At 43.0% G+C, this 23,760-nt stretch overlaps 1 protein-coding gene across 1 annotated transcript in view; it reads left to right on the forward strand.

Moving 5' to 3' along the window:
- Positions 1 to 23,363, forward strand: part of gabrr2a (gamma-aminobutyric acid type A receptor subunit rho2a) — a gene marked incomplete at its 3' end in the record, with an annotated part of 48,225 nt that extends 24,862 nt beyond the window's left edge. Inside the window, exons 3-9 of the mRNA XM_079226825.1 lie at positions 517 to 584; positions 8,365 to 8,588; positions 11,988 to 12,070; positions 16,630 to 16,770; positions 18,244 to 18,396; positions 20,757 to 20,965; positions 23,028 to 23,363. Of these exons, the coding sequence (XP_079082951.1) occupies positions 517 to 584; positions 8,365 to 8,588; positions 11,988 to 12,070; positions 16,630 to 16,770; positions 18,244 to 18,396; positions 20,757 to 20,965; positions 23,028 to 23,363 (1,214 nt within the window). The remainder of the gene's footprint in view (positions 1 to 516; positions 585 to 8,364; positions 8,589 to 11,987; positions 12,071 to 16,629; positions 16,771 to 18,243; positions 18,397 to 20,756; positions 20,966 to 23,027) is intronic.
- Positions 23,364 to 23,760: the final 397 nt, after the last annotated feature.

Below are 23,760 nucleotides of genomic sequence, written 5' to 3' on the forward strand. Positions count from 1 at the left end.
CAACAATGAATAAGTCTAAACTGATTGTAAATAAAAGCTGTTTAACTGTTAAGGATACAGGTGGAAATTAAGAATTGACACTGGCACTTTTAAGATGGTCACTATTTTACTTCAGAATTCAGCTAATCGCAAGATTTTCAAGATGCCAGACTTCAATATCTGATCAATTGTTCAATTTTTTAAATAATTTATTGTTATTTAATTATTTGTAAATTTATTATTGTAAATGTTTTAGTTTTTATCCACCAAAATGTTGGTACATTTTTAGATTGGACTGGAGCAAAGGTCAGGGAGTCACCAAAGACGTGGAATAATCCTATTATTCAAAAATAGTAAACTAGGAGGATAAAATGCTTAATTTAGAGGGATCAGGTTTCCAGACAGAAGGAAGAAGGAAACTGTGTGTTTGAACTGAGCGGAGGAAATTGTTCAATACTTGTCTCATAAATACTTGGGCAGCACCGCCTGCAGTTTACTTTCACATTCATTTGCTCATGATGTACTTTTGTTTGACAGGGCCTGCCATCCCGGTTGGAGTGGACGTTCAGGTGGAGAGCTTGGACAGCATCTCGGAGGTTGATATGGTAAGAACACCTGCATTTATCCACACATCGCCTGTCTACGCCCCTCCCTCTCCTCTTCAGCTGAAACACTCATCCTCACCTTCATCACCTCACGACTGGACCACTGCAACAGCATCCTGTATGGCACATCCACCAAAACAATCAACACACTACAATACATCCAGAACTCAGCTGCCCGTCTGCTCTCCCACTCCCACCAGAGATCACATGACCTCAGTCCTCCAAAACCTCCACTGTACCCCATCCAGCACAGAATCCAGTTCAAGATTCTCCTCATCACCTACAGAGCCCTTCACAGCCCTGAACCCCTTCATACCTCTCTGACCTCCTGCACCGACACGCTCCCACCTCAGATCTGCAGACGCCAACCTCCTCATTTTTTATATATTATCATACAATTAAAACAAATAGATGAATATATTTAGCACATATAAAAAACACAGTTACAACAAGCTTTTAGAAAAGTAATACAACAAATAAGAAAAGACGAGAAATCAAGTAATCATTAAAACAGCAGAATAAGCAAAAGAGACTGATACAATATCAAAACAACGAATCAGCAACAATGATTGCAAAACAAACATCCTACAAACAAACACCTGTGAAATACATGCAGTACATAATCAAGTATTTACATACTATTCATACACACATACACAGTGTACACACGCATGTTCAAATCTATTTCCATCGTCTTTATGTAACATAACTATAGGGTCTGTGTGTCTCTGACTGCTGCCGAAAGGTGACCTACACTCAGTTCCGTGACCGAACACATGCTGCGTGGAACCAGACGGGGACTCGAGCTGACAATGTGCTGCCTGATGCTTGTGCATCACGTTAAACCCAGCCCAGGGAACAGCCAGCAGCCTCTTGCCCGAGGAGCTCTGTGTGCAGCTCGATAAGGAGAGAGGAAGTTATCTCAGGGCGATGACGTGCTTATGAGTGATGAGTGATATAAAGACCTTTGGGGCGAGTAATACGTTCTTTCTTCTCGTGTTTCGCTGCTGCGTTCTGTAGAATTGGCAGTTCATGTCTGATAAAAGACATTTACAGCGAGGAGCCATGAGTGTGTATGATTTGATGTTGTAGTTCAGATTCAGATTCAACTTTTCAACGGGGTGTGTGCATGGGCAGGAAGGTGTGAATGTCTTAGTTCATTTAAGTCCAGTTCTGGGTATGGGGTGTGTGGAGAGGACAAGCCTGGAGATGGGGAGGTGAAGGGACTTATCTTGGTGGTCCAAAAGCAGGAAAGGAAATCCAGTAACCTCTCAGGGTCAGGTCCTTGCTTCCAACGGTTTTCCTGTCACCGTCTGGTTGGGAACCAAAATCCTCACTCTTTTGTTGGACGCACCATTACCACTCAGTCGGTTCTCTTACTTCTAGTTGCTGCAGTGGATATCTGCTACCACTGTCTTCGAGCCTAAAGCCTAATTTATGGTTCTCCGTCAGGTCGACGGCGTACCTACGCCGTAGCTACGCCGTCGACGCAGACCCCTACGCCGTAGCCTGACGTGCACCTCCAAAAAATCGTAACTACGCGTCGCATTGACGCGGACCGCAAGCGCTGTGATTGGTCCGCTCAGAACGTAATTTCCGGCAGTTGCTTTTTCCGGTCTGTCTTCCTACACCACCTCCGCAAACGTCTTCTCTGTCGCCTGCGCTTCAACATTTGCAATATAAGCATTTGCTCTTCAATATTGATGAGCTCCAGCCGCTCCAACTTGGTCGCCATTGTTTATTGTGACCGGAATTCAGCTATAACCCCTGAAACCACACAGCCACACAGGCACACACCCCTGCAGGCATGGCGGTTAATTGCAGAGCAACGCGGTCCCTCGACGCAGAACTTCGAATGCTCAACGACGGCGTGACGGAGAACCATAAATTAAGCTTAAAAGTGACCAGAAACTGAATAGCGTACTTAGCTTCTCCTTGTATCCACTCTCACTCCTCTCTCTCTGATCTCCAGGCGCTGTTTGGTTAATTGATTGTTTTTCCCCCCTTCCCCCTGCCCCTGCTCACAGGTGTGATCCTTTATTGTCTTTTTTGGCTCCACCCCCTTTTCCTGTCAGGGAGTGAAAAGGACTGTTCTGTGCTCTTGATTTTCCCTCTCTGCTACAATATACATATATATATATATATATATAGATATATATATATATATAAAAATATATATATATATATACACATGCACACACACACACACACGATGGTGTCTGGTGTTAGTGTGAGAGAGGGGTTGGTAGTAGTGATGGGATGGGCTGTCACCGTGATGCAGAGTTAAGGGTGTTGACAGCTGAGTGGAAGAAACTGTTCCTGAGCCTGCTGGTCTTGGAACGGAGGTTTCTATTGCGCCTCCCAGAGGGGAGGAGGGCAAACAGTCCATGGCTGGGGTGAGTGGTGTCCCTGACAATACTGTGCGCTCTCCGCAGGCAGCGCTTGAGGTGGATGGTCTCAATGGCAGGGAATGGAGTACCGGTGATGCGTTGTCCGGTTTTCACCACCCTCTGCAGAGCTTTCCGGTCTGAGACAGAGCAGTTGCCATACCAAACTGTGATGCAGTTAGTAAGGATGGTCTCGATGGTGCAGCGGTAGAAGTTCACCAGGATCAGAGGAGACATGTGGATTTTCTCCAGTCTCCTCAGGAAGAAGAGACACTGGTGTGCCTTTTTGACCATCAGTTTGGAGGGGATGATGGTGTTAAATGCTGAACTGAAATCGATGAACAGTATTCTCACATAGGTGTTGTTGTTGTCCAGGTGGGAGAGGGCAGAGGGAAGCGCTGTGGAGATGGCGTCCTCTGTACTCCTGTTCTGGCGGTATGCGAATTGGAGGGGGTCCAGTGTGGGTGGTAGGCAGGTTTTGAGATGAGCCAGGACCAGCTTTTCAAAGCTCTTCATGATGATGGGGGTGAGTGCAACAGGGCGTAAGTAATTTAGGCTCGATGCAGTGGAATGCTTTGGCACTAGCAAGATTGAGGTGAGTTTGAAGCATGTGGGTACGGCTGTTTGGGCCAGTGACAGGTTGAAGATGTCAGTCAGGACCCCAGTCAGCTGCCCAGCACAGGCCTTGAGCACGCGTCCGGGGATGCCATCAGGGCCAGCAGCCTTACGTGCATTGATCCTGCTTAGCGCAGCACACACGTCGGTGGGGGAGAGGGTGAGGGGCTGGTGGTCTGCAGGGGGCAAAGTCTTGATGGCCTCCGCATCCTGGTTGTCCCTGTCAAAGCGGACATAAAAGTAGTTAAGCTCATCCGGAAGGGAGACGTCGCAGGTTGGGGGGGTTGTATTGGAGGGTTTGTAATCTGTAATGGCCTGGATGCCTTGCCACATGCGTCGGGGGTCGGAGTTGTTGTTAAAGTACTCCTCAGTCCTTAGCTTGTGGTTGTGCTTGGCCCTCTTGATGCCCCTCTTTAGGTTGGATCTGGATGAGCTGTAGTCTTGCGCATCACCTGATCTGAAGGCGGTGTCGTGTGCCTTCAGTAGTAGGCGGACCTCACTGCTCATCCACGGCTTCTGATTTGGGAACGTTGTAATGTCTTTGAGGAAGGTGACATTATTGATGTTGGTACTGATGTAGTCCAAAACAGAGGAGGCAAAAGAGTCTATGTCCGTGTGGGAGTCCAAGGTGGCCTGAATGGCAAACATACTCCAGTCCGTGTGTTGAAACCGATGCTGAAGTGTAGACTCTGCTCCTTCTGGCCACACTTTAACTGTTCTCACTGCTGGTTTTGCACATTTGATGAGTGGTGTGTACTTGGGGAGGAGGAACAAAGAGAGATGGTCCGACTGTCCCAGGTGGGGAGAGGAATGGCTTTGTAGGCCTCAGCCACTTTGGTGTAAACATGGTCCAGGGTCTTGTCTTCTCTAGTGGGGCAGGAGACGTTTTGATGACATTTGGGGAGTACAGACTTCAGGTTGGAGTGGTTGAAGTCACCCGCAACAATAAAGGCTGCCTCTGGGTGTTTAGTCTGTAGTTTACTAATGGCAGCATGCAGTTCTTTCATTGCAAGCGCAGCATTAGCATCCGGGGGGATATATGCTGCAGTCACAACAGCAGATGTGAACTCTCTGGGCAGATAGAAAGGTCTACACTTAACCATTAGATATTCCAGGTTAACAGAGCAGTGACTCTTGATTAAAGCGGTGTCCGTGCACAAAGCTTTGTTGATATAAATGCACAGTCCCCCGCCTCTGGTCTTACCGGAGTCATCTGCTGATCTATCTGCTCTGAGCATGTAGCGTTCCGTTAGCTCAACGGCGCTATCGGGAACGCAGCTGTTGAGCCATGTTTCCGTGAAACACATGATGTTGCAGTCCATAATCCAATTGTGAGTGATGATCCGCAGCTCATCCATTTTGTTCGCCAGAGACCGCACATTGGCAAGGAAAATGCTGGGTAGTGACAGCCGATGCGGTGTTAGCTTTAGCTTAGCCCTTAGCCCTCCTCTCTTCCCCCGCCATTGTTTACGATCTCGACGCCGCCTGCGAGGCCTTCCAGCTGGCGGAACTGGATCGATAGTATCTGGTATCCTGACAATCTCAGGAATGAGTCGTAGGTTGATGATATAGTGGTCCAAGTTGTGTGAACGAATGTCCAGAAGTTCTTGTCGGCTGTAAATAATTACTATTTTGCAAAGTCTGGAGAGACGCAGAGCCTTGCGTTGTGTACGCGACGCCATGGCCGCCATAGTTGCAAAATTGAATGAATTCTGGCAATATTGCTGAGATGTAGTGCAAAAGATTGGATGACCTTGCTAACATGCGATTCAAGTTGGTGCTGTATTTAAAGGTCACGCCTATGATCAGACAGAATGCTGAATATGTTGGAAATGATCTGTGTGTGCAGGTGGTCGGGACTAAGAATCAGCATTTTGGGTTATAAGTCAGTGTAAAACAACTTATTGATATACGATATATAGAAAAGCAATTAAAAAGTGTCCATAACCCAGCTGAGGGCTTTTGATGCTCTACAGCAGCCAGATTTACCCGATTGGTATGAATGCAGGGTTACCCAGGAGCTACTTCAGGGGCTGGTTGGTTGTTTTTTACATTACATTACATTGCATTTAGCTGATGCTTTTATCCAAAACGACTTACATTTTTGCACTATACACTCTAGACCAGGGGTGCCCACACTTTTTTTGGCTCGCGAGCTACTTTTAAAATGACCAAGTCAAAAAGATCTATCTACATTATGCAGTATATATATATATATATATATATATATATATATATATATATATATATATATATATATATATATATATATATATAGCATATATAGCATTATTAATGTATAAATATACAGAGTATACTTTATGTTTACAATATTGGCATACCTTGCAAGAACCCTTATGACACAATACAATTCTGTACATTTTTGGTCATTACATTTTACTCACTGAATGGAACCAGCAGGGTTGCATAGTCCGGACAGTAGCTGCTGCTCAGGCAGACTTCCAAATGGTCATGGCGGAACGGTGTTTAGACTTAATATTTTTCATGTGGGAAAAGGCTGACTCTAGGGCTGCAACTAACGATTATTTTCATAATCGACTAATCTATCGACTATTTTTTTGATTAATCGACTAATCTAATGACTGTTTCCCATAGCATAATAATGACTCAAAATGTTGGAATTTAAACTTCAAATGTATTTGAGTAACAAGATCTGAACATCAGAACATCATCATAACAAATTCATTAAATAAACAAATTAAAGTGCAAATATGCTTTAAAAGTAAAGAAAAAGTACAATTAAAGCTTTACAAGTAATTTAAAATAGCAATCAAGCCTCTGAAAGTGCAAAATAACTGGGCTGCAAGTGACATTCAAAGTCCAAAAGTAAAAAAAAGAAATCTATCTGAAAAAAAAGTAAATCAAAAAGTAAATCAAAATGACTTGCAGTCCCACGTCCTGCTGCTCCCTCCTTCAGGGGAACATACAATTTACACACGTTTTAAATTGTAATGCAGAAACGTGAGCATATTGACATGCTCTTAGTTGGTTGTATTCTGCATGTTTAACAACATGGAATAACTCCTTTATCTCCGGACAGAGCTCTATAAGCCATCTCACATCAGTGTGCAGCAGGAAGTCAGAGTGGCCGCAGTCCTTCTTGATGCGCACGGAACAGCCGTCTTTGAAGAGCTCTCGCTCGAATAGACGATCTTTGTTGCCACATCCATTCATCAGGCAACCGTGGCGCAGTGGTGAGCAGGGTCGTCCCCCAATCAGAGGATCGGCAGCTCGATCCCCAGCTCCGCCAGCCTGTGTCGATGTGTCCTTGAGCAAGACACTCAACCCTAAATTGCTCCCGTAGTTGCGCCTACGGTGTATGAATGTTAGATAGTCCTGATGTGGCACCTTGCATGGTAGCTCCTCTCATCAGTGGGTGAATGATTCCTATGTAAAGTGTCTTTGAGTATTCAGAAAAGCGCTACATAAAATCAAAGAATTATCCATGATCTCTTTCATGTTTAGCATTTTTATAATTGCTCTAATACTATGTTTATCATTTGGTAACTATAGTACCACGTACACACACCAGCGTGAGTATTTTCCCTGATTTACAGGTCAACAGCTGTTAAAACTGCTGTGCTTGTATCCGACTCTGTGTACTCAGTCACTTTCATTAAGTCCATTAAAGTATTGAAAGTGATCCTCAGTAATAAGCCCCGGATCATTACTACACAAGCTCATGCACGTGTCCGTGCACTCCCCAACACCTGTCTAATAAGACTAATAATGTTTATAGTCAGTTACGTCTTCTTTGTCAGACCAAAAGAACATCATAAACAATCAATATCGTCAGAATCAATAAAGTGCTTTAGTCAGTCTCCAGAATGGGATTTCCCCACACAATGAAAGCAGGGTTAAGTTACATGTATTTGTTTTTGACAGATGGTCCTCTTCTGGGCTCGTATTTAAGCAATAAGGTACGAGAGACAGTACTGTATCGTCAATAATGTACAGTTCAAGGGTGTTATTAGGCCCGACGCGTAGAAAATCCTACTTTTTAGATTTTCTTTGTACATAACATGCAGGGTTGCATCATTCAGAGAGAACGCGTCAGAAGTTATTAAGTTATTACGTTCTCCAAGAAGAGAAAAGTGGACAGAGACCAGAGTCTTGGACCAAGAATGGACAGACTGTTACATGTTCAGTCTTCACACGAGCAGTTCTAAACCAGTATGTCTCATATGTTCAGAGGCCGTGGGGATTATTAAAAGCAGTAATATGAAGCTCCACTACGAGGCAAAGCACAACTCTTTAGACCAAACGTACCCACTCACATCAGAGAAGAAGGCACATACAATAACCACAGAGCTCAATATGATCAGAATCATAACTCATGAATTCACTCCCATCAAGGATGTGAGCAGAGAGGAGAATAGAGCTGAAACAAGAGGTTCAATCACCACAGATACAGTCCCTGCTCTCATTTATCTTATTAGAAGATGAGAACAATATCATATCTAGTTTTTATATTGACATCACTTCACCTGAATGAATTGAAATTAAAGCAGCAGGACAATTCAGTTCAGTTTTTTAAAATTAACGATGAATATTGTTGAGATATTGTTCAATTGAACTTTCTATATTTTCAATGACAGTCAGTAGTTGACTACATACAGACGTTAATGCAACTGTTGGGATACTTTAATATATATGGGACTATAAATATGAGCCACTAATCAAGCTCTTGTGAGTGAGAGCGCGTTGGTTTGGGTGGAGACTGTTGAACACGTCCTTCTGTCCTTTGACTCCACCAGGACTTCACCATGACTCTGTACCTGAGGCACTACTGGAAGGACGAGCGCCTGTCGTTCACCAGCAGCACCAACAAGAGCATGACGTTTGATGGGCGCCTGGTGAAGAAGATCTGGGTCCCCGATGTCTTCTTTGTCCACTCCAAGAGGTCCTTCATCCACGACACCACCACGGATAACATCATGCTGCGGGTCTTCCCTGATGGACACGTCCTCTACAGCTTGAGGTCTGTAGCATTCCAGCATCTGAGAATACTACTGAATATAAATTCACAACTGGATGGCGCTGCCTGCATGACCTGCAGGAAAAAACTCTGGGGTCGTGAGGAGAATTGAGTGCTGCTTAATTTTCTGTAAAGCACAATGTTTTTCAGTATTTACTGATGAGGTAATCACAAGAAAAGTGAATTTTGTATATGAATCCTTTTGAATTGCACTTTTTGTTTCATTTATTTTGAATTTGTGGAAAAGCTGCTCCTCAAGACAGTGACTTGTTCCCTAGTAAAGTGTTTGTCATAGATTCAGTGAGTGTGTATTCTCTGTTAAATTTAGGTAATTTGAGTCTTTTTGAAACTACTTCTTAGTTGTTGGGCTTTTTTGTTTGTGCATGAAAGCTGTTGAGTCTGTTTAAAAATGGCTGAAGATTCTGAATTGTTATCTATGTTGTAATACTTTGTGTCCTGAAGATGCACTTTTAGTTTTTAATTAAAATGCAGTTAATTGAGTGTAAAAGGGAATAGTTCCCTCTCTAGCATCGCCACCAGCTGCTCGTTTTGGTTCATCATTAAACTTGTTTTTGTGTTGGCATGCGTATCCTGTACTATCTCAGGTTCAAACTGCACCATCTTTTCATTAAATTAATTTGAGAAGTTGAGAATGTTCCTCGATTTGGGTCACGGCTTGTCATTCAGGGGTGATGGTGGGTCCCGGAGCCAGACCAGTTGAGAACCACTGCCCTACAGTATAGTCTTTTAAATGCCTAAACCACAGTGTCATAGTTCCATAGTTAAAACATCTTTTAAACCCAAGATCAGATGTTGACAGCCTAAAATAAGTGAGAAACCACCGCAAACCTGTCCAGCTCCACCACATATTAGACCACTTATGATATAATGGTGGTTTCAGTTCAGAAAACAAGCTGATTCTTCCTTTTATTTCTCGTTGTGAAAGTCCACAAAGCCTTGTTATTTCCTTCTGTTATATAATGAGGCAGGTCATGCTGCCTGACGGAGCTGCTAACCCCTCAGCCTGTTTTCACATGTTACTGTACTGAAGTGCTGCTTCAGAGCTGTTTCTCAGGAAGAAGAAAGCCACTCGTCCTTGTCATTAATTTTCATTGGAAGGGGTTTGGCACGGAATAATGTTCCCTTCAGACTGAGGGCCCTGTTAGCACGCGGCACAAAGAAAGTGGTCATTTCATCTGGGGGGCAAACGGGTTCCCACCAACCAGCAGCAGCCGGTAATTGAGTGGCTCACTGTGACATCGTTTGTATCACTGGAGGAGAGCATCTATACAGGTCAGGTGGTCCGAAGCAATTCTGTTTTTACAAAGACGTGTTTGCTGAGCCGATGGCAGAGGGCGTCACTCGCAGGCATTGTTTTATTTCTAAAGGCACACATGTGGAGACATTAGACACAGTTACATTCATATTTTCTCATGTTTTTGACCAATATCTGACCAATGAGGGCGACTATTTTGGAATTTGGTCCAGTATTGAGGGAGAGCGCTGCAGACGCTAGAATATAATAAATCCTTCAAGACTACTCCTCTCCATCAATGTAAAAGTGCTTGTTTTTTGCCACCGGCTACGGTTGTTATTGTTAATAAATAAATTACTACAAATTTAGGATAAGAATATACAAGCATTATGCTTCTACCTATCAGTCTTTCTGTTTTGTATATTAGATTGTGACTTTACTAATTGTATTGTAATGATTGACTGAATAAAACACATACTGCTTAATAGTGTCTGACAATCTAATGGAACTGATTAATCGCATGATTTTTCTGTGATTAACCGCGATTAATTGCATTATGCGCAAAATTCAATAATTAATGAAAAACTAGTGTATTGCACGCTTTTATTTTAAAGTAATGTTATCAGAACAATATAACAGGCACTCGGAGCAACAGCAAGTAAACAACAGTATATAAATCGAAAGTTACGAAGGTAACTATGGTTCTATAAATTCTGGATGACCCTGGATATATTCCATTTAGATATGTGAAGGACAGCTGACAGGTATTAGAGAGAAAGGATCTGGATCTGGATTTGTTGAACTTCATCACTGAGAATGTTTGTTCTCATGTGGAGATAGATCCAAAGAGAACTAACATCTTTTGAGCAGGCCTCCTCATGTGTGGAAAGTTCTCCTCTTTGAGAGAAGAGTACAGATCCAGAAGTGATACTGACTTAAAGTGCAGGTCAGGATTAGCGGCGGCTTTGCGCATGTACGATTAATGTTCAATCTGGACTTGGAGACTGCAGCTGGGAGTGGACCGCCTGTGAGACCTTTAGGACGGCGGAGGCTCACGGCAGCAACCGCTGCTCACTAGACAGAAACTAGACAGAAACGGTATAACAATACGTGCTTTCACGTCAGTCTGCAAGTCGCCAAATTGAAAAAACTGCCCGTCGGTGAGGCTGCGTAAGCGTGCGCGCGCAGATGGTCTGGTAGAGATTTAAAGTGAAAGTGTCCAATTAAAGTGCAGCGCCTGTCTGCGGCAGTGTTAAGCCCCTCCCAATGCTAAAAAAAACAATATGCTGTTAACGCATGATCAAATCATTGTTGGCGTTAATGGGATTGCTGCGTTAATGCATTCATAACGTGTTAATGCGCCCAGCCCTATATATATATATATATATATATATATATATATATATATATATATATATATACAGGGCTCTAATGAGCATCATGCTGTATTGAAGAAGACTTGAAACTAGAGATTGAGACATAAACTCGTGTTTACAATGTTTACTGAGGGAATAAATCAAGAGAGAAGTAGAGTCACTTTTTTATAGACTTCTATACAACCAGAGGAGTCGCCCCTGGTGGTCCGTAGATAGAATGCCGCTTTAACACATGATGCATAGACTTCTAAACAACCAGAGAAGTCACCCCCTGATGGCCAGTAGAGAGAATGCAGGTTTAAAGGCACTTTGCCATTCCCTTCACTTTTAGACCTAAAGGTTGCTCCTTAGTTGCTACTCGCTTGTCCATCCAACATCAGATCAATAATTAAGCACAGCAGAAGGAAGCTGAAACAAACTGTAATGGATGTTTGGCTCACCTGTGAGCTTGACTACCTGTCCGACTATGGAAATCAATGGCACTAACCGATGGCGCTCACATTCACAGGTGTGTTCATGTGTTGAGGAGAACTACAACATGTTACTCCATGTGATGTCTTAGCTTGTAATGTTGTGATAGCATTCTAAAAACAGCACAGAATAAATTGAGGAATGGCACACGAAACAAAGTCACGGTATCCATGTGTAATGCAGAGGTCTTTTCCAGTCACCATATGACTGAGTTCAGATAATCTACTGGCATTAATGACTATTTACAGTAGCATGACTGTTCTTACTTCCTGTGTCTGTTCTTGTCTCTGCGGTGAAAAGAGTGACGGTGACGGCAGCCTGTAACATGGACTTCAGCCGCTTTCCTCTGGATTCTCAGACCTGCTCACTGGAACTCGAGAGCTGTGAGTAAATGTTTATTGTACGGCTACTCTCTCTGTGCGTTACATAATGTAACTAAATACATTCAACTGTGCGCTCTTTACGGACTTGGAGGGGCCTGTTTGCGACAGTGTTGGGTTTGTTGTCTCCACCATTAGGCACCGGCAAAGGTAATTACATTATTCTGCAGCCGTGTTTCAGATGGAAAGCTATTCTTGATAACACAGGTCAACAGGAGCCACCGGACTCTTTCTTACTGACATAAAATACAACTATCCCCAACTTGTCCTTTGGCTGCACTTTACCGGTTCAAAGCGTTCACAGCTCGCTGAGCTGGGTACAACCGCCGCAGCTTCCCATAGACTTTGCATGGCAGCTCGCTGCAGGCCGCATTCCGCCACTTTTAAAAAAAAAAGCACTTTGGGTGGATTTAGCTTCTGGTTTAATTAACTTAAATTCCTGTTGCGAGCCGTCGTTGCTTTGCTGAAAAAGGAAATATATGTACTACAACAGTGTCAAAAGATATATATACTGAAGCCAATAAACATAAGGATCAGTCAAAACAGCCACACTATTCATACATAGGCTACAAATAGTTAAGGAATGGTTGTTGCTGGCAAGTGGAGAAAATGATGAAAAATAGCCTGCCCCTGCATGGTTTTCATAAAGTTAATTTGTAAATAAATTACAGGAAAATTGAAAAAGGCTGTTTTCTGAATAAAAAATTAGCATAAACCAATCAGTTGCTAAGTGCACCCTCCTCTTCTCTCCTCTTCTCTCCTCTTCTCTCCTCTCCGAGATGCCACCTCCGTCTATCCAGTGTTACATCCCAACTGATTTTCAAACCTACTGGTTTCTATGTGTGCATGCGTTGTGTTTGCTTAACAGCAGCAGCTGTTGTCTGCCTCTGTCGCCAAATTTGTCAAACATTCACAAACATATTGAGAGAGATATTTCTTCCTGTGGCTGTATGTGAGCAATTATGTAGTGTATTTTGTAGTGTACAGTACAATCATCATATAATCGTCACAAAAGTACATCTTCTTTTGTAAAAATGTGTCGGTGGTGTATGGCTGTAGCCTTAAGAAAAAGCATTGACAAAATGTTGTGATTGTTCATGGTTACCATGTGCCAATGGTAACCACTTATTTTCGATCATCCTAAATCCAAATGCTGGCGGACCTGTCTTCAAACCTCCGGCTAGCGGACCTGTGTTCAAACCTCCGGCTAGCGGACCTGTGTTCAAACTTCCGGCTAGCGGACCTGTGTTCAAACCTCCGGCTCGCGGACCTGTGTTCAAACTTCCGGCTAGCGGACCTGTGTTCAAACCTCCGGCTCGCGGACCTGTGTTCAAACCTCTTGCTAGCGGACCTGTGTTCAAACCTCCGGCTAGCGGACCTGTGGCCGGACCGAGGCTTGCGGCCACAAATAAAGAACAGGGTGATTCTACTAGCTAGGTGTCATGTGGAGACGACATGGACTATGACTCTGAGCGAGACACAGTATCTGTTCGTGGTACTTCCAATAAAAACACAGATCTCTACTCCTTAGAAGACATAAACTCATTTCTAGATGAAACCTTTAAAAAGTCTGTCAAAGTGAGTGATTACTTCAGAGACAACAACAACTTCCTCAGATCCGTTGACGTACTTAAAAAAAACTGTTAGGTTTCGATCTTTTGGAAGAGAGGAAACGTTTCCGCCTCAAAAAGCTTTCAAGTCTGAGGAAAGCACAAAAAGGTAAAATTGTTAAAAAGGTTCAAACGTAAATGATAATGTGTCACAGTGTTTTCTCCTCTGTACTGTTCTCTGCTTCTTACATTTGGATTGTTTTTCTTCTCTGACGCCTCCATGCAAAGCCGTAGAATAGTGTCTTTAAATATTAATGGTGGGAGAGATCGGAACAAAAACGCTTTAATATCTGAAGTCTCGACCCAAAAAAAGGTGGAAGCGTTGTTTCTGCAGGAGACACACAGGGTTCCATCAGACAAGGTAGGACGGGCCGTGCGCCCTCAGCCATGGCACTGATATTAGTGCAGGGGTAGCGGTTCTGTTTTGGACCACCTTGTCCTCTACTGAGGTGGTGAAGGGTCGGCTGCTGATTGTCGGGGCAGAAATAGCGAGCTCTATTTTCTGCTTCTAAATGCACCAAACAAGGAAACAGAAAAAGTGGAGTTCTTTACCATACTGGACAATGAGCTGAAGAATTACCATCAAGAGCATTTAGGGCAGGGGTGTCAAACTCATTTTAGTTAAGGGGCCGCATGCTGCCCATTTTGATCTCAAGTGGGCCGAACCAGTAAAATCACAGCATAATAACGCATACATAACGACAATATTTCTCTATGTTTAAATCATTGGTGAAGGCTTTTGGATGATAAACCCTATTTTAAGGTCTTTCTACATAAACTAGAAACATAAAGACTAAAAATTCAGACATCAGCCCACTGTTTATCTGCCTGGGCTCTCCTCTGGAGATTCCCTCGCAGTTGAGCAATATGTGTAGTACTGTCAATTCTCTAATCAATTGTGACTCTGGGTCAATGGATAGTGTGGCCGTTTTTCAATCAGTGGGTCAGTGGTTTGATCCCTGGCTCAGCTTTTCTTTTTTTATTTTAACAATTGTCCCGCGGGCCGGACTGGCAGGGGGTCCTGGAACATGTGCGCTCGGTTGTTGAAATGGAACTAGTTGCTACCACAGTTGTATCGGGGAAGAGTTCTGGTTGCCAATAACTTAGTTGCCTCAACTCTTTGGTACAAACTCATTGCTCTGACGCCACGGAGAGGCCTGATCGAGGACATCCAGAGAGCCTTTGTTGACTTTTTCTAGTCTGGCAGGCACCGTCCGGTCAAAAATAGTCTCTTTTAGACTTCGGACAGCTCAAAGGCTGCTTTACAACTGCGGCCTGAACAGACTCGACTGCTGAGCAGAGCTGGGCGGTTGGGCTACGACAAGCAGCTGTTCCTCCTGCAACCAAATCAAGACCACATGCACCATCATTGAGGTTCCCGTAATGTGGTTGTTTGAGGAACCTTCGCAATCTGCCAGCTTGCTCACTTGCATGCAACTGTTGGTCTGGTATTGAGAAGTTGGCCATTTTTCGCTAGCACACAGGAACTGGGCTCAGAGTGCTGACAGTGTGGAGCTGGTCCCGGTCCTGAAGGGCGACTGAGGGTGGAGTACACTTACTACCAGATGATGGACAATGTGACGGCTTTCAGACGCATTTGTGCTGTTGGGGGTTTATGCTCCGTGAGGGAGGAGGAAGATCTGATTGTTCATTTCTGATAGGTTGACATTTTTCTGTGCTTGGATGAGTTGATTTATTTATTTATTGTCTAGGCTGAACTGATGACAGTGGTCTGGTGTTTCCCTGCAATGGATCAAAAAAGGGATTTTGAAAACCTCTCCTCTCGTCTCGTCTCCTCAGCTCACACCACAGCAGGAGTCTCCCTAGAACACCTCCCCAGGCCTTTTCTGTATTTTTCTTAGACCCACGCTGAGCACAGCTGCTGCTCTCTCTCCCCTTCTATCTCTCTCACACACACACACACACACACACACACACACACACACACACACACACACACACACACTCACACATACACACACACACACACACACACACACACACACACACACACACACACACACACATACACACAAAAGCCAACCAGAGATCATTCGTTTTTGTTGAGGACACAATTTTTCCCAAGCCTGCATCCCTAGTCTCTTAATTGCAGCCACGTTTCCCTCACTTGCATCTTTTCATGCGAGGAAATATGTTCGAGGAGAAATGAACCGTCACGTGAAGCGACGTCTGATCACAGCTGGATTAGCTGTCAGTTGACTTTAACAGCTGGAGAGACTTTGACAGAGTTTGTGTTTGTACACATGATCAGTGTACTAATACTAATAAAGACACAGTTATCATAAGATAAAATAAGATAATCCTTTATTAGTCCCGCAGTGGGAAAATTACAGGATTACAGCAGCATTGCTCACAAGTGAATAAAAGAATAATAAAACATCATCACTGTACTAATACTAATAAAAAACACAGTTATCATCACTATACTTGTACTAATAAAGACGAGAAAACTTTTCTCGTCTGTTACCTGTTAATAAACATTGAGTATTTATACACAGTGTGTGGTATTTATACTGTGTTCTGTGTCCTGCTTATAAGTAAATGCTTGATTTCTATCAGCGGAATGTGTTTGTCTTATTTCTAAATGAATTGCGTCTGCGTGTTTGGAAATTCTGATTGTGAAGTCTATAGATGTTTTACAAAAGATCTACTAAACATGAACAAATACGCACTAAAGTATATCAAAGGTACTGTGTGCAACAATAAAAAAATACGTTCCTGCCGGTGGTTTTCTGTTATAGCGCGTTCAGTGGTGCCTTGTGCTGCTGTCATCATCTCCCATCACACATAAATACACAGCAACTGTGCAACAATGTGAGCGGCTCGAAAGGAAATTGTTATACACTTCTGTACATCCGGGGCATTGTTTTTATTTTTTTTATTAATAATTCAATGTCGGAGACTCTGATTGGACAGCGTGGTGTTTTGCAGACGCCTACACGGATGAAGACCTGATGCTATACTGGAAAAGCGGAGACGAGTCTCTCAGCACTGATGATCGCATCTCCTTGTCCCAGTTCCTCATCCAGAAGTTCCACACCACGTCTCGCTTGGCCTTCTACAGCAGCACTGGTACACACACACACACACACACACACACACACACACACACACACACACACACAAACACAGAGGACTACTGCAAAAATAATTAACAAATGATGCTTGTTAAATATTGTTCTTATGCACAACATCATGATGCGACTAACAATTATTTTGTCCCAATGAATCACAGCTGCAGTCGTTTCCGTATAAGGCCTACAGTTGCTGACTGGGCTTCTTTGACCCCGTGACCTTTCCTCCTACTGTGCCTCAGGACACATGTTCTATAATTAGTGCTGCTTTAACGCTGCTGGCAAGGCTGTGACTGTAAAACAGTCTGATAGAGTTTGAGTCAAGAGGAAAAGCCCTTTAGCGGCCATTGGATTCATAATCGAGCAAAGAAGGACAGTAGGTGGCGTTATTGCCACAACGTGCCCGTAGCGGGAGGTCAGGGTGAATGGATGGCTCAACAAATATGTAAAACCCACCACAATGTTTCCCAAACCTTAAACAAATAACTTTTCTGAACCCAAGGGTGAGCTTTCCCTAAACCTAACCAGGTCTCTCTGAGGCCCAAACCCAACCCAAACTCCTGAAAGGCACCGACAAACGATGTCCTCCCGCTGATAGGGAAGTCCCATCAGAACACACTTCCATGTGTTAATATGACGTTCCTTTGACATGATGCAAAGATCTATATACATATTCTCACTCCTCCAAACAAAAGTTAGAAAGCGCTTCATATAAGTAATTTCCCATTAATCAGTGAGGATGAGCAAGGGGACTGAAGGGAGTCTTGAATTAGATGAATTCATTGTGAGAAGTAAACATCTCTGAAGATTAGTGTCAGAGGGCAAATGCACATTATCCCATGAAAAGACTTTAAATGACTTTACAGACAACAATTCAGAGTTGCATTCACCGCATCCGGCCAAATATCGAAATACTCTTATTTTATATTTAGACATAGACTCCACTGTCAGCCAAAGGAAATCTACCAACACATGCTCCCTGCTGCAGCCTTGTGTATCCCCTGCAGACCAAATATAGCTCCTTGGCTTGGATGTTTCTCTTCATTTATGACTTAATTCAGATAGAAATGAAATGTGACGCCTACATTTGGTGTATGCCTTTTATATATTCGAGGTCAAAGATTTGGCTCCAGCACCTTTTCGGGACAGTTTGCGGTTTGACATCGTGTCATCGTTAAATGAATCACATTTTCTATTAATAATAAGGAACATCAAACTGAGAAGGCGCAAAGGAAGTATAATCTTTGCATTTAAACGTATTAATAATCCGCTCAATGCTTTTAAGAATTGATACAGTATCACAAAACATAACATCGGGATACTCTCTATTTTTAGTATTTTGTCACACCCTTAGCTATTGAGCACATTTCTTAAATGCAGGAAATGAAACCTCATGTTTGAAATGTGAAACGTTGTGTAACTTCTCTCTACACGGTTGAATCTTTGAGCTCGTCTCCTGCTGTGATTTCAGGCTGGTACAATCGTCTCTACATCAACTTCACGCTGCGGCGCCACATCTTCTTCTTCCTGCTGCAGACATACTTTCCCGCCACGCTCATGGTGATGCTTTCGTGGGTTTCTTTCTGGATCGACAGACGGGCGGTGCCAGCCAGAGTGTCCCTGGGTGAGAAAAATAAATGTGTATTTGTTTTTGTTGTTTAACCATTATTAATTTATACCGTACATTTTATTGACACGCGGGCTCTCGATCTATAGACAGACCTAGTTAGGACACAACAGCCATATGACACACATTTACAGACAGACAATACTTTCATGTAAAAAGTCGACAAGACAAGCTGTCAAACTTTGCTTAAACTTGCAGTCATTATTTACTTATGTTGTGCTTCACTTGTCTCACGAGAGATGAGGACAAAAATTGTTCTTCGAATAACTAATAATTCCTGTTCATGCAAAATTAACAATATGGGTTATTTGGGATTTTGGGGTAATGCGTAGTCTTTATAAAAAAAAAAGGCGTAATTTAAAGACTCATTTGGGCGTCAATTAGATCAACAGTTGGAGCTTCAAAGCATTCGGGTCAGCGTTATTTTTTATAAATTGTGAAAGGGGAGGGACCTAAACTGAACCTTGTGAAGAGAGCACTGAGCTGCATATTTAACAAAAAGGACAGTGCAATAGTTCTTGCTGTCCAAGGCGTCCACAATGTCATTTACTACTTCCAATGTGCAGATCGTGTGCTGTGCTGCTTACTAAAGCCAGACTGCTGAGTAAATAAAGTGTTATTCAAGCACATATATCTCTTAGTTTGGTCATTCACAGCTTTTCAGAGACCTGACCTGAACTAAAATTGAGAGCTTGGAAATGGGACTATAGTTATTCAGCACCGTGGGATCACCGACAGACATCAGGAAGGACATTGTCTTGTATAGAGAGATTACAAATGTGTGCCACTGGTGTAGTTATAATCTCAGCAGCCAGTTGTAAGAAGATAGTGTGTTCGGGCCAGTCCATGGTCTGGGGCCGAGAACAGAGTAATGGGTGAAAGAGAAAGTGTCGCTATTGGAGGCATGACTTGCAGTCAACAACAGTATTGGGAGGCAAGAGTTGGCAGAGAGAGAGAGTGGTTTGCCAAAGGGTTATTTAGGATGTGAGAAATAATAGTTTGGGGCTTTTTTTAATGGAAGCAGTGCAGCAATTACGCAGTTGGAAATTAAGCCAGTAGTATCAAATAACTGAAACAAGTGAGGTCAAAAGACCAATCCATAATCACAGACACATTTCAAAACAATTAAATTGTAAAGGAAGGCTTGCTAAAGTGCTTGAGAATCTTTTTCGAGTGTTGAGGTAATTCAAAGATTGAAAAGCGTTGATTCGTCTCTAGACATCTGGGTTTAAGACGTGTGAGTCTTTCAATGACTCGTGTCAAGTTAAAACACAGACACTGAGCATTAAAAATCATCTGGTGAAATGTAATTGAGATTAAATCTGCGTTAAAGAAAGAAAAATAGCAGCTTTGGTAGCATAAGAAGGGGCTTTGAAGAGATTGTGCATGCCTCAGGAAAATCTGTCTGTGAAAAGATGAAAGCTGGCTGTGACACGACTCCACCAGTCAGGAACACACACATGCACACGCAAACCTCCCACTCTCACTTTTCTTTTGAGTTATTTTCTGTTTTGGGGCTGTTGCTGTGCGTGTCGTACAGGCGTCTGTTGTTTCACCCCTCGCTGAGATCCTCTCATGCCTCATGTCATCGCTCTCGTAAAATTCAGCTGATAGAACGGAATATTTTTACAAGACCGCTTTTTAAATCTGCACTGCAGTTTGCTTTGTATTCCCCCTTCTGTTATTGGAAATATATAATTATATCCCAACTTTAAATAGATCTCATTCCCAATGTCCTGCTGCCATACATCACTAGAGCACTAAATGTGTATAAGTCCGCCGCTGAAAATAGTCCCCGACAAATGCTCTGTTTTCTTCTGTTGGGGTCGCGTGTGCTACGAACTACAGTGACCTGCTCTCTGAGGATTAAAAAAAATACTTTTTTATTGAAACTATATATTTTTGAATTGTTTTCAAAGATGTATGTCAGAAAGCCTGAGAGAGTCAGAAAGAGAAAGAGAAAAGGGACGTATTGATGGTCTTTTGATCAAATCAGTCGACAAATGAAAATTACACAACACTTGACTTTTACTTGTAACAGAGTATTTCTACTGTGGTTATATTGCTTTTAGTTTAGTAAAAGCTCTGAGTACATATTCCACTACTGATACCTTCTCACCTGCATCTCTTAGAAGCCGTGCTGGCCGGGTCCTACACAGAGTATTCATTGCAGGCTGTTGGGCCACATTGCATCATGTTGTATAAGTGGTCATGGTATTGCTCCAGCTGCCCGACACTTCTTCCTGATCTAGAGCCGAATATTATACTGTGTCTAAAAATAGACACTCAGATTTAAACACATTTCCAACATGCAGTTCCCCGTCGGTCAACTATAATGTTGTGTCTCTTGTGTCCAGGCATCACAACAGTGCTGACCATGTCCACCATCATCACCGGAGTGAACGCGTCCATGCCCCGGGTGTCCTACATCAAGGCGGTGGACATTTACCTGTGGGTCAGCTTCGTCTTTGTCTTCTTGTCCGTGTTGGAGTACGCCGCCGTCAACTACCTGTCCACCGTCCAGGACCGCCGGGAACGCAAGATGCGAGAACGGGCGCGGTCTCAGGTGTGTTTCTGCTGTTTGCTATTTGGTGCTGTGAGAGAGAAAAAACTCCAAACTGACATGCAATATAAACATTTTATAAAGAGAGGCATCCCTCTCCCAGGTAATGAGCCAGAACAGTCCCTTTAGTGGTTCAGAGAACTCCAAAAGCTCCAGCCACTCTCATTGACTCTGCAATTTCACTTACAAGAGCATCTGTGAGGCCGTCTGGACACATTACTGGAAGACAAGAGCAGCTGGGACACAAGGAGAGAAACTCTGGTGGCAATTTCTGTTGAACAACACAGAAAGTTAACTTTTTGTCTATCTGTAAGTTCAATTTCAAGCGTCTGCAGTCGGACTTACATCACAGTCAAATGAATGAGATGCGCAAACGAGCAAAGGACACAGAATAAAGCCGGTGCTTTATACACTGGAGATGGTTGAGTAAGAGAGAGAGAGAGTGAGTTACTTATTTTCTTGAACCGCAAAGACAGAAAAAATCCATTACGGAAACAAAGAGCAAGTTTGAGAAAGTTGCTAGTTTGACGCTAGTTTGAGAACGTTGGTAGAGTTCAACATCTCATTGCCTGAAGTGCAGTTCTGTTCAGTTAGCCCGTTGAACGGGAATAACTGGATCTGCTTTGGGTCGAATAGAGGAACTCACCCATTACAAACACATAGAAGCAAAATAGTAAAAGCAAAACCCCTCATAAGGTAGCTTCAACATGAGGGCACCCTGAACAATCCTCCCTCAGGCCTAAAGTAAATGCTGCTTGATTTTTAATGTTTTCATGACTAATCTTTCTCTCAGAATTGCTGGGGTTAACGGAGGATGTGAGCTCTGACGTTGAACTTGATTTCCGTGAGCCATCTGCTGAGTACTACACCGCAGGTGGTCTGGCACCCTCAGTGAATCATGTGCACTGCTGTTTCTCCACAGACTGACCCAGTGATTGATGTCTGTACTTACCTTTGGCAATGAAAAGACTCCTTTCATTTTACTGCACACTAAACACTCCTGAAATGGCTTCTCTGTGTTCATTATTCATAGGACTTGATTAAGTAACTCATGGAAAGAGCGATGAATTATTTGTGAGCAGAAACATTACATTTATCATAACAGTCATTTTGATTCTCAGTTTGCCAGAAACAAAAAAAACGCAGTAGTTTTGTACATTCATTTATATACAGGGTTTGGTGATGAAATAACACACATCCCTGACGCAATACACATCCTCTCTACATCCTTCTGCTTAATGGATCGTGGCTATCTGGATCATGGACCATGTCTACTACTCATTATATGAATCATTTCTGTCACATTCATGTAATGTGCTGTAACTTTGTTACGTTATTCATTCTGTGCACATGACATCTATTGCTTCTGTCCATCCGGGGAGAGGGATCCTCCTCTGTTGCTCTCCCTCAGGTTTCTTCCTTTCTTCCTTTTTTCCCTGTGAAAGGGTTTTTACTATCTTTTTTGGGGGAGTTTTTCCTGATCCGATGTGAGGTCCCGGGACAGGGATGTCATGTGTACAGATTGTAAAGCCCTCCGAGGCAAACTTGTATTTGTGATGTTGGGCTATATAAAATAAACTGAATTGAATTGATTACAACCAAAGTAAACCATTGTAAACAACAAGTCCAATGAGCAGAGCAAAACCAACAATGTATCCCCCCTGTTATGAGCCAGGTGGGATTGTCCTCTTTCAACAGTGAAATTAATACCAAAATTCGTTGCATTCAAGCCTGTAGTTGTTGACAATTCTCCCTCTGGACCAGAATGTTGGAGCGTTGACTAAAGCGTCAGTCAAGAGGAAAGCTGTCACCACAGTTAAATCAGATTATCCTCTGAGGACCATGATTATTCATAACAAATATTGTGGTACTATTGCCTATAGTTGTCTGGTCCAGAATTCCTGTTCTGGACCAGAGTTTTGGAGCGACCAACAAATGAACTACTCAGGACACTAATGAGTTTGATTACTTATTTTAACATTTATCTGATAATCCGCACAAAGGTTGTTGAAAAAAATCCCTTTTGTCACAATAAAGATTACATTGTATGTTTATTCCCTGCAAGTCACTGCCCTGCACCTGCGGGATCTCCCAGACGCGAACCATGACCATGATGGATGGCACCTACAGCGAGGCCGACACTAACAGCCTGGCCGGCTACACTGAGGAACCGATGGTGCCAGAGGAGGAGCAGGAAGAGCTGCACGAGGTTCCGGAGAAGCCAGAACACATGGTGGTCCATCTGTCAGTGAGCAGCGAGTCCACCACCACCAAGAAGAAGAAGAGCCTGCGGGCCCTCAACATCATGCAGAACACTCACGCCATTGACAAATACTCCCGGATGTTTTTCCCTGGTTCTTACATCTTTTTCAACCTTATCTACTGGTCCGTCTACTGCTGAGAGACACTCCTGGGCCTGGACTGAAACCAGAGAGATTAAGACACAGGCAGTATGAATGCTGCATCAGAATGGGAACCCAATTCTAAGGGTGCTGTTATGCTGGATGTCTGGTTCTGCAAATCACAAGTTCCACAACAAATTCAGCATTGAGACTTTGGGATTGATTGAGCATTGATTTGACTTTTCTTCTCTTTTTTTTCTCCTCATGCAGCAATTTGAATGTTCATTAACACTCTAAAGTATAAACAAAGAAAATAGTCATTTAAATGCTATTTTCAAACTACTGATGCTAATTCCTTCAGTCTTTTTCAGCTTCATTAACTGTCAAGTGCTGTTGAAAAGCTCCTCATTAGCCAGAAGGTTAATTGCTGTGAGATACTCAATTGACAGGTCTCTT

This window comes from Taurulus bubalis, assembly GCF_910589615.1.
Source record: "Taurulus bubalis genome assembly, chromosome: 1".
NCBI classification, from domain to species: Eukaryota; Metazoa; Chordata; class Actinopteri; order Perciformes; family Cottidae; genus Taurulus; species Taurulus bubalis.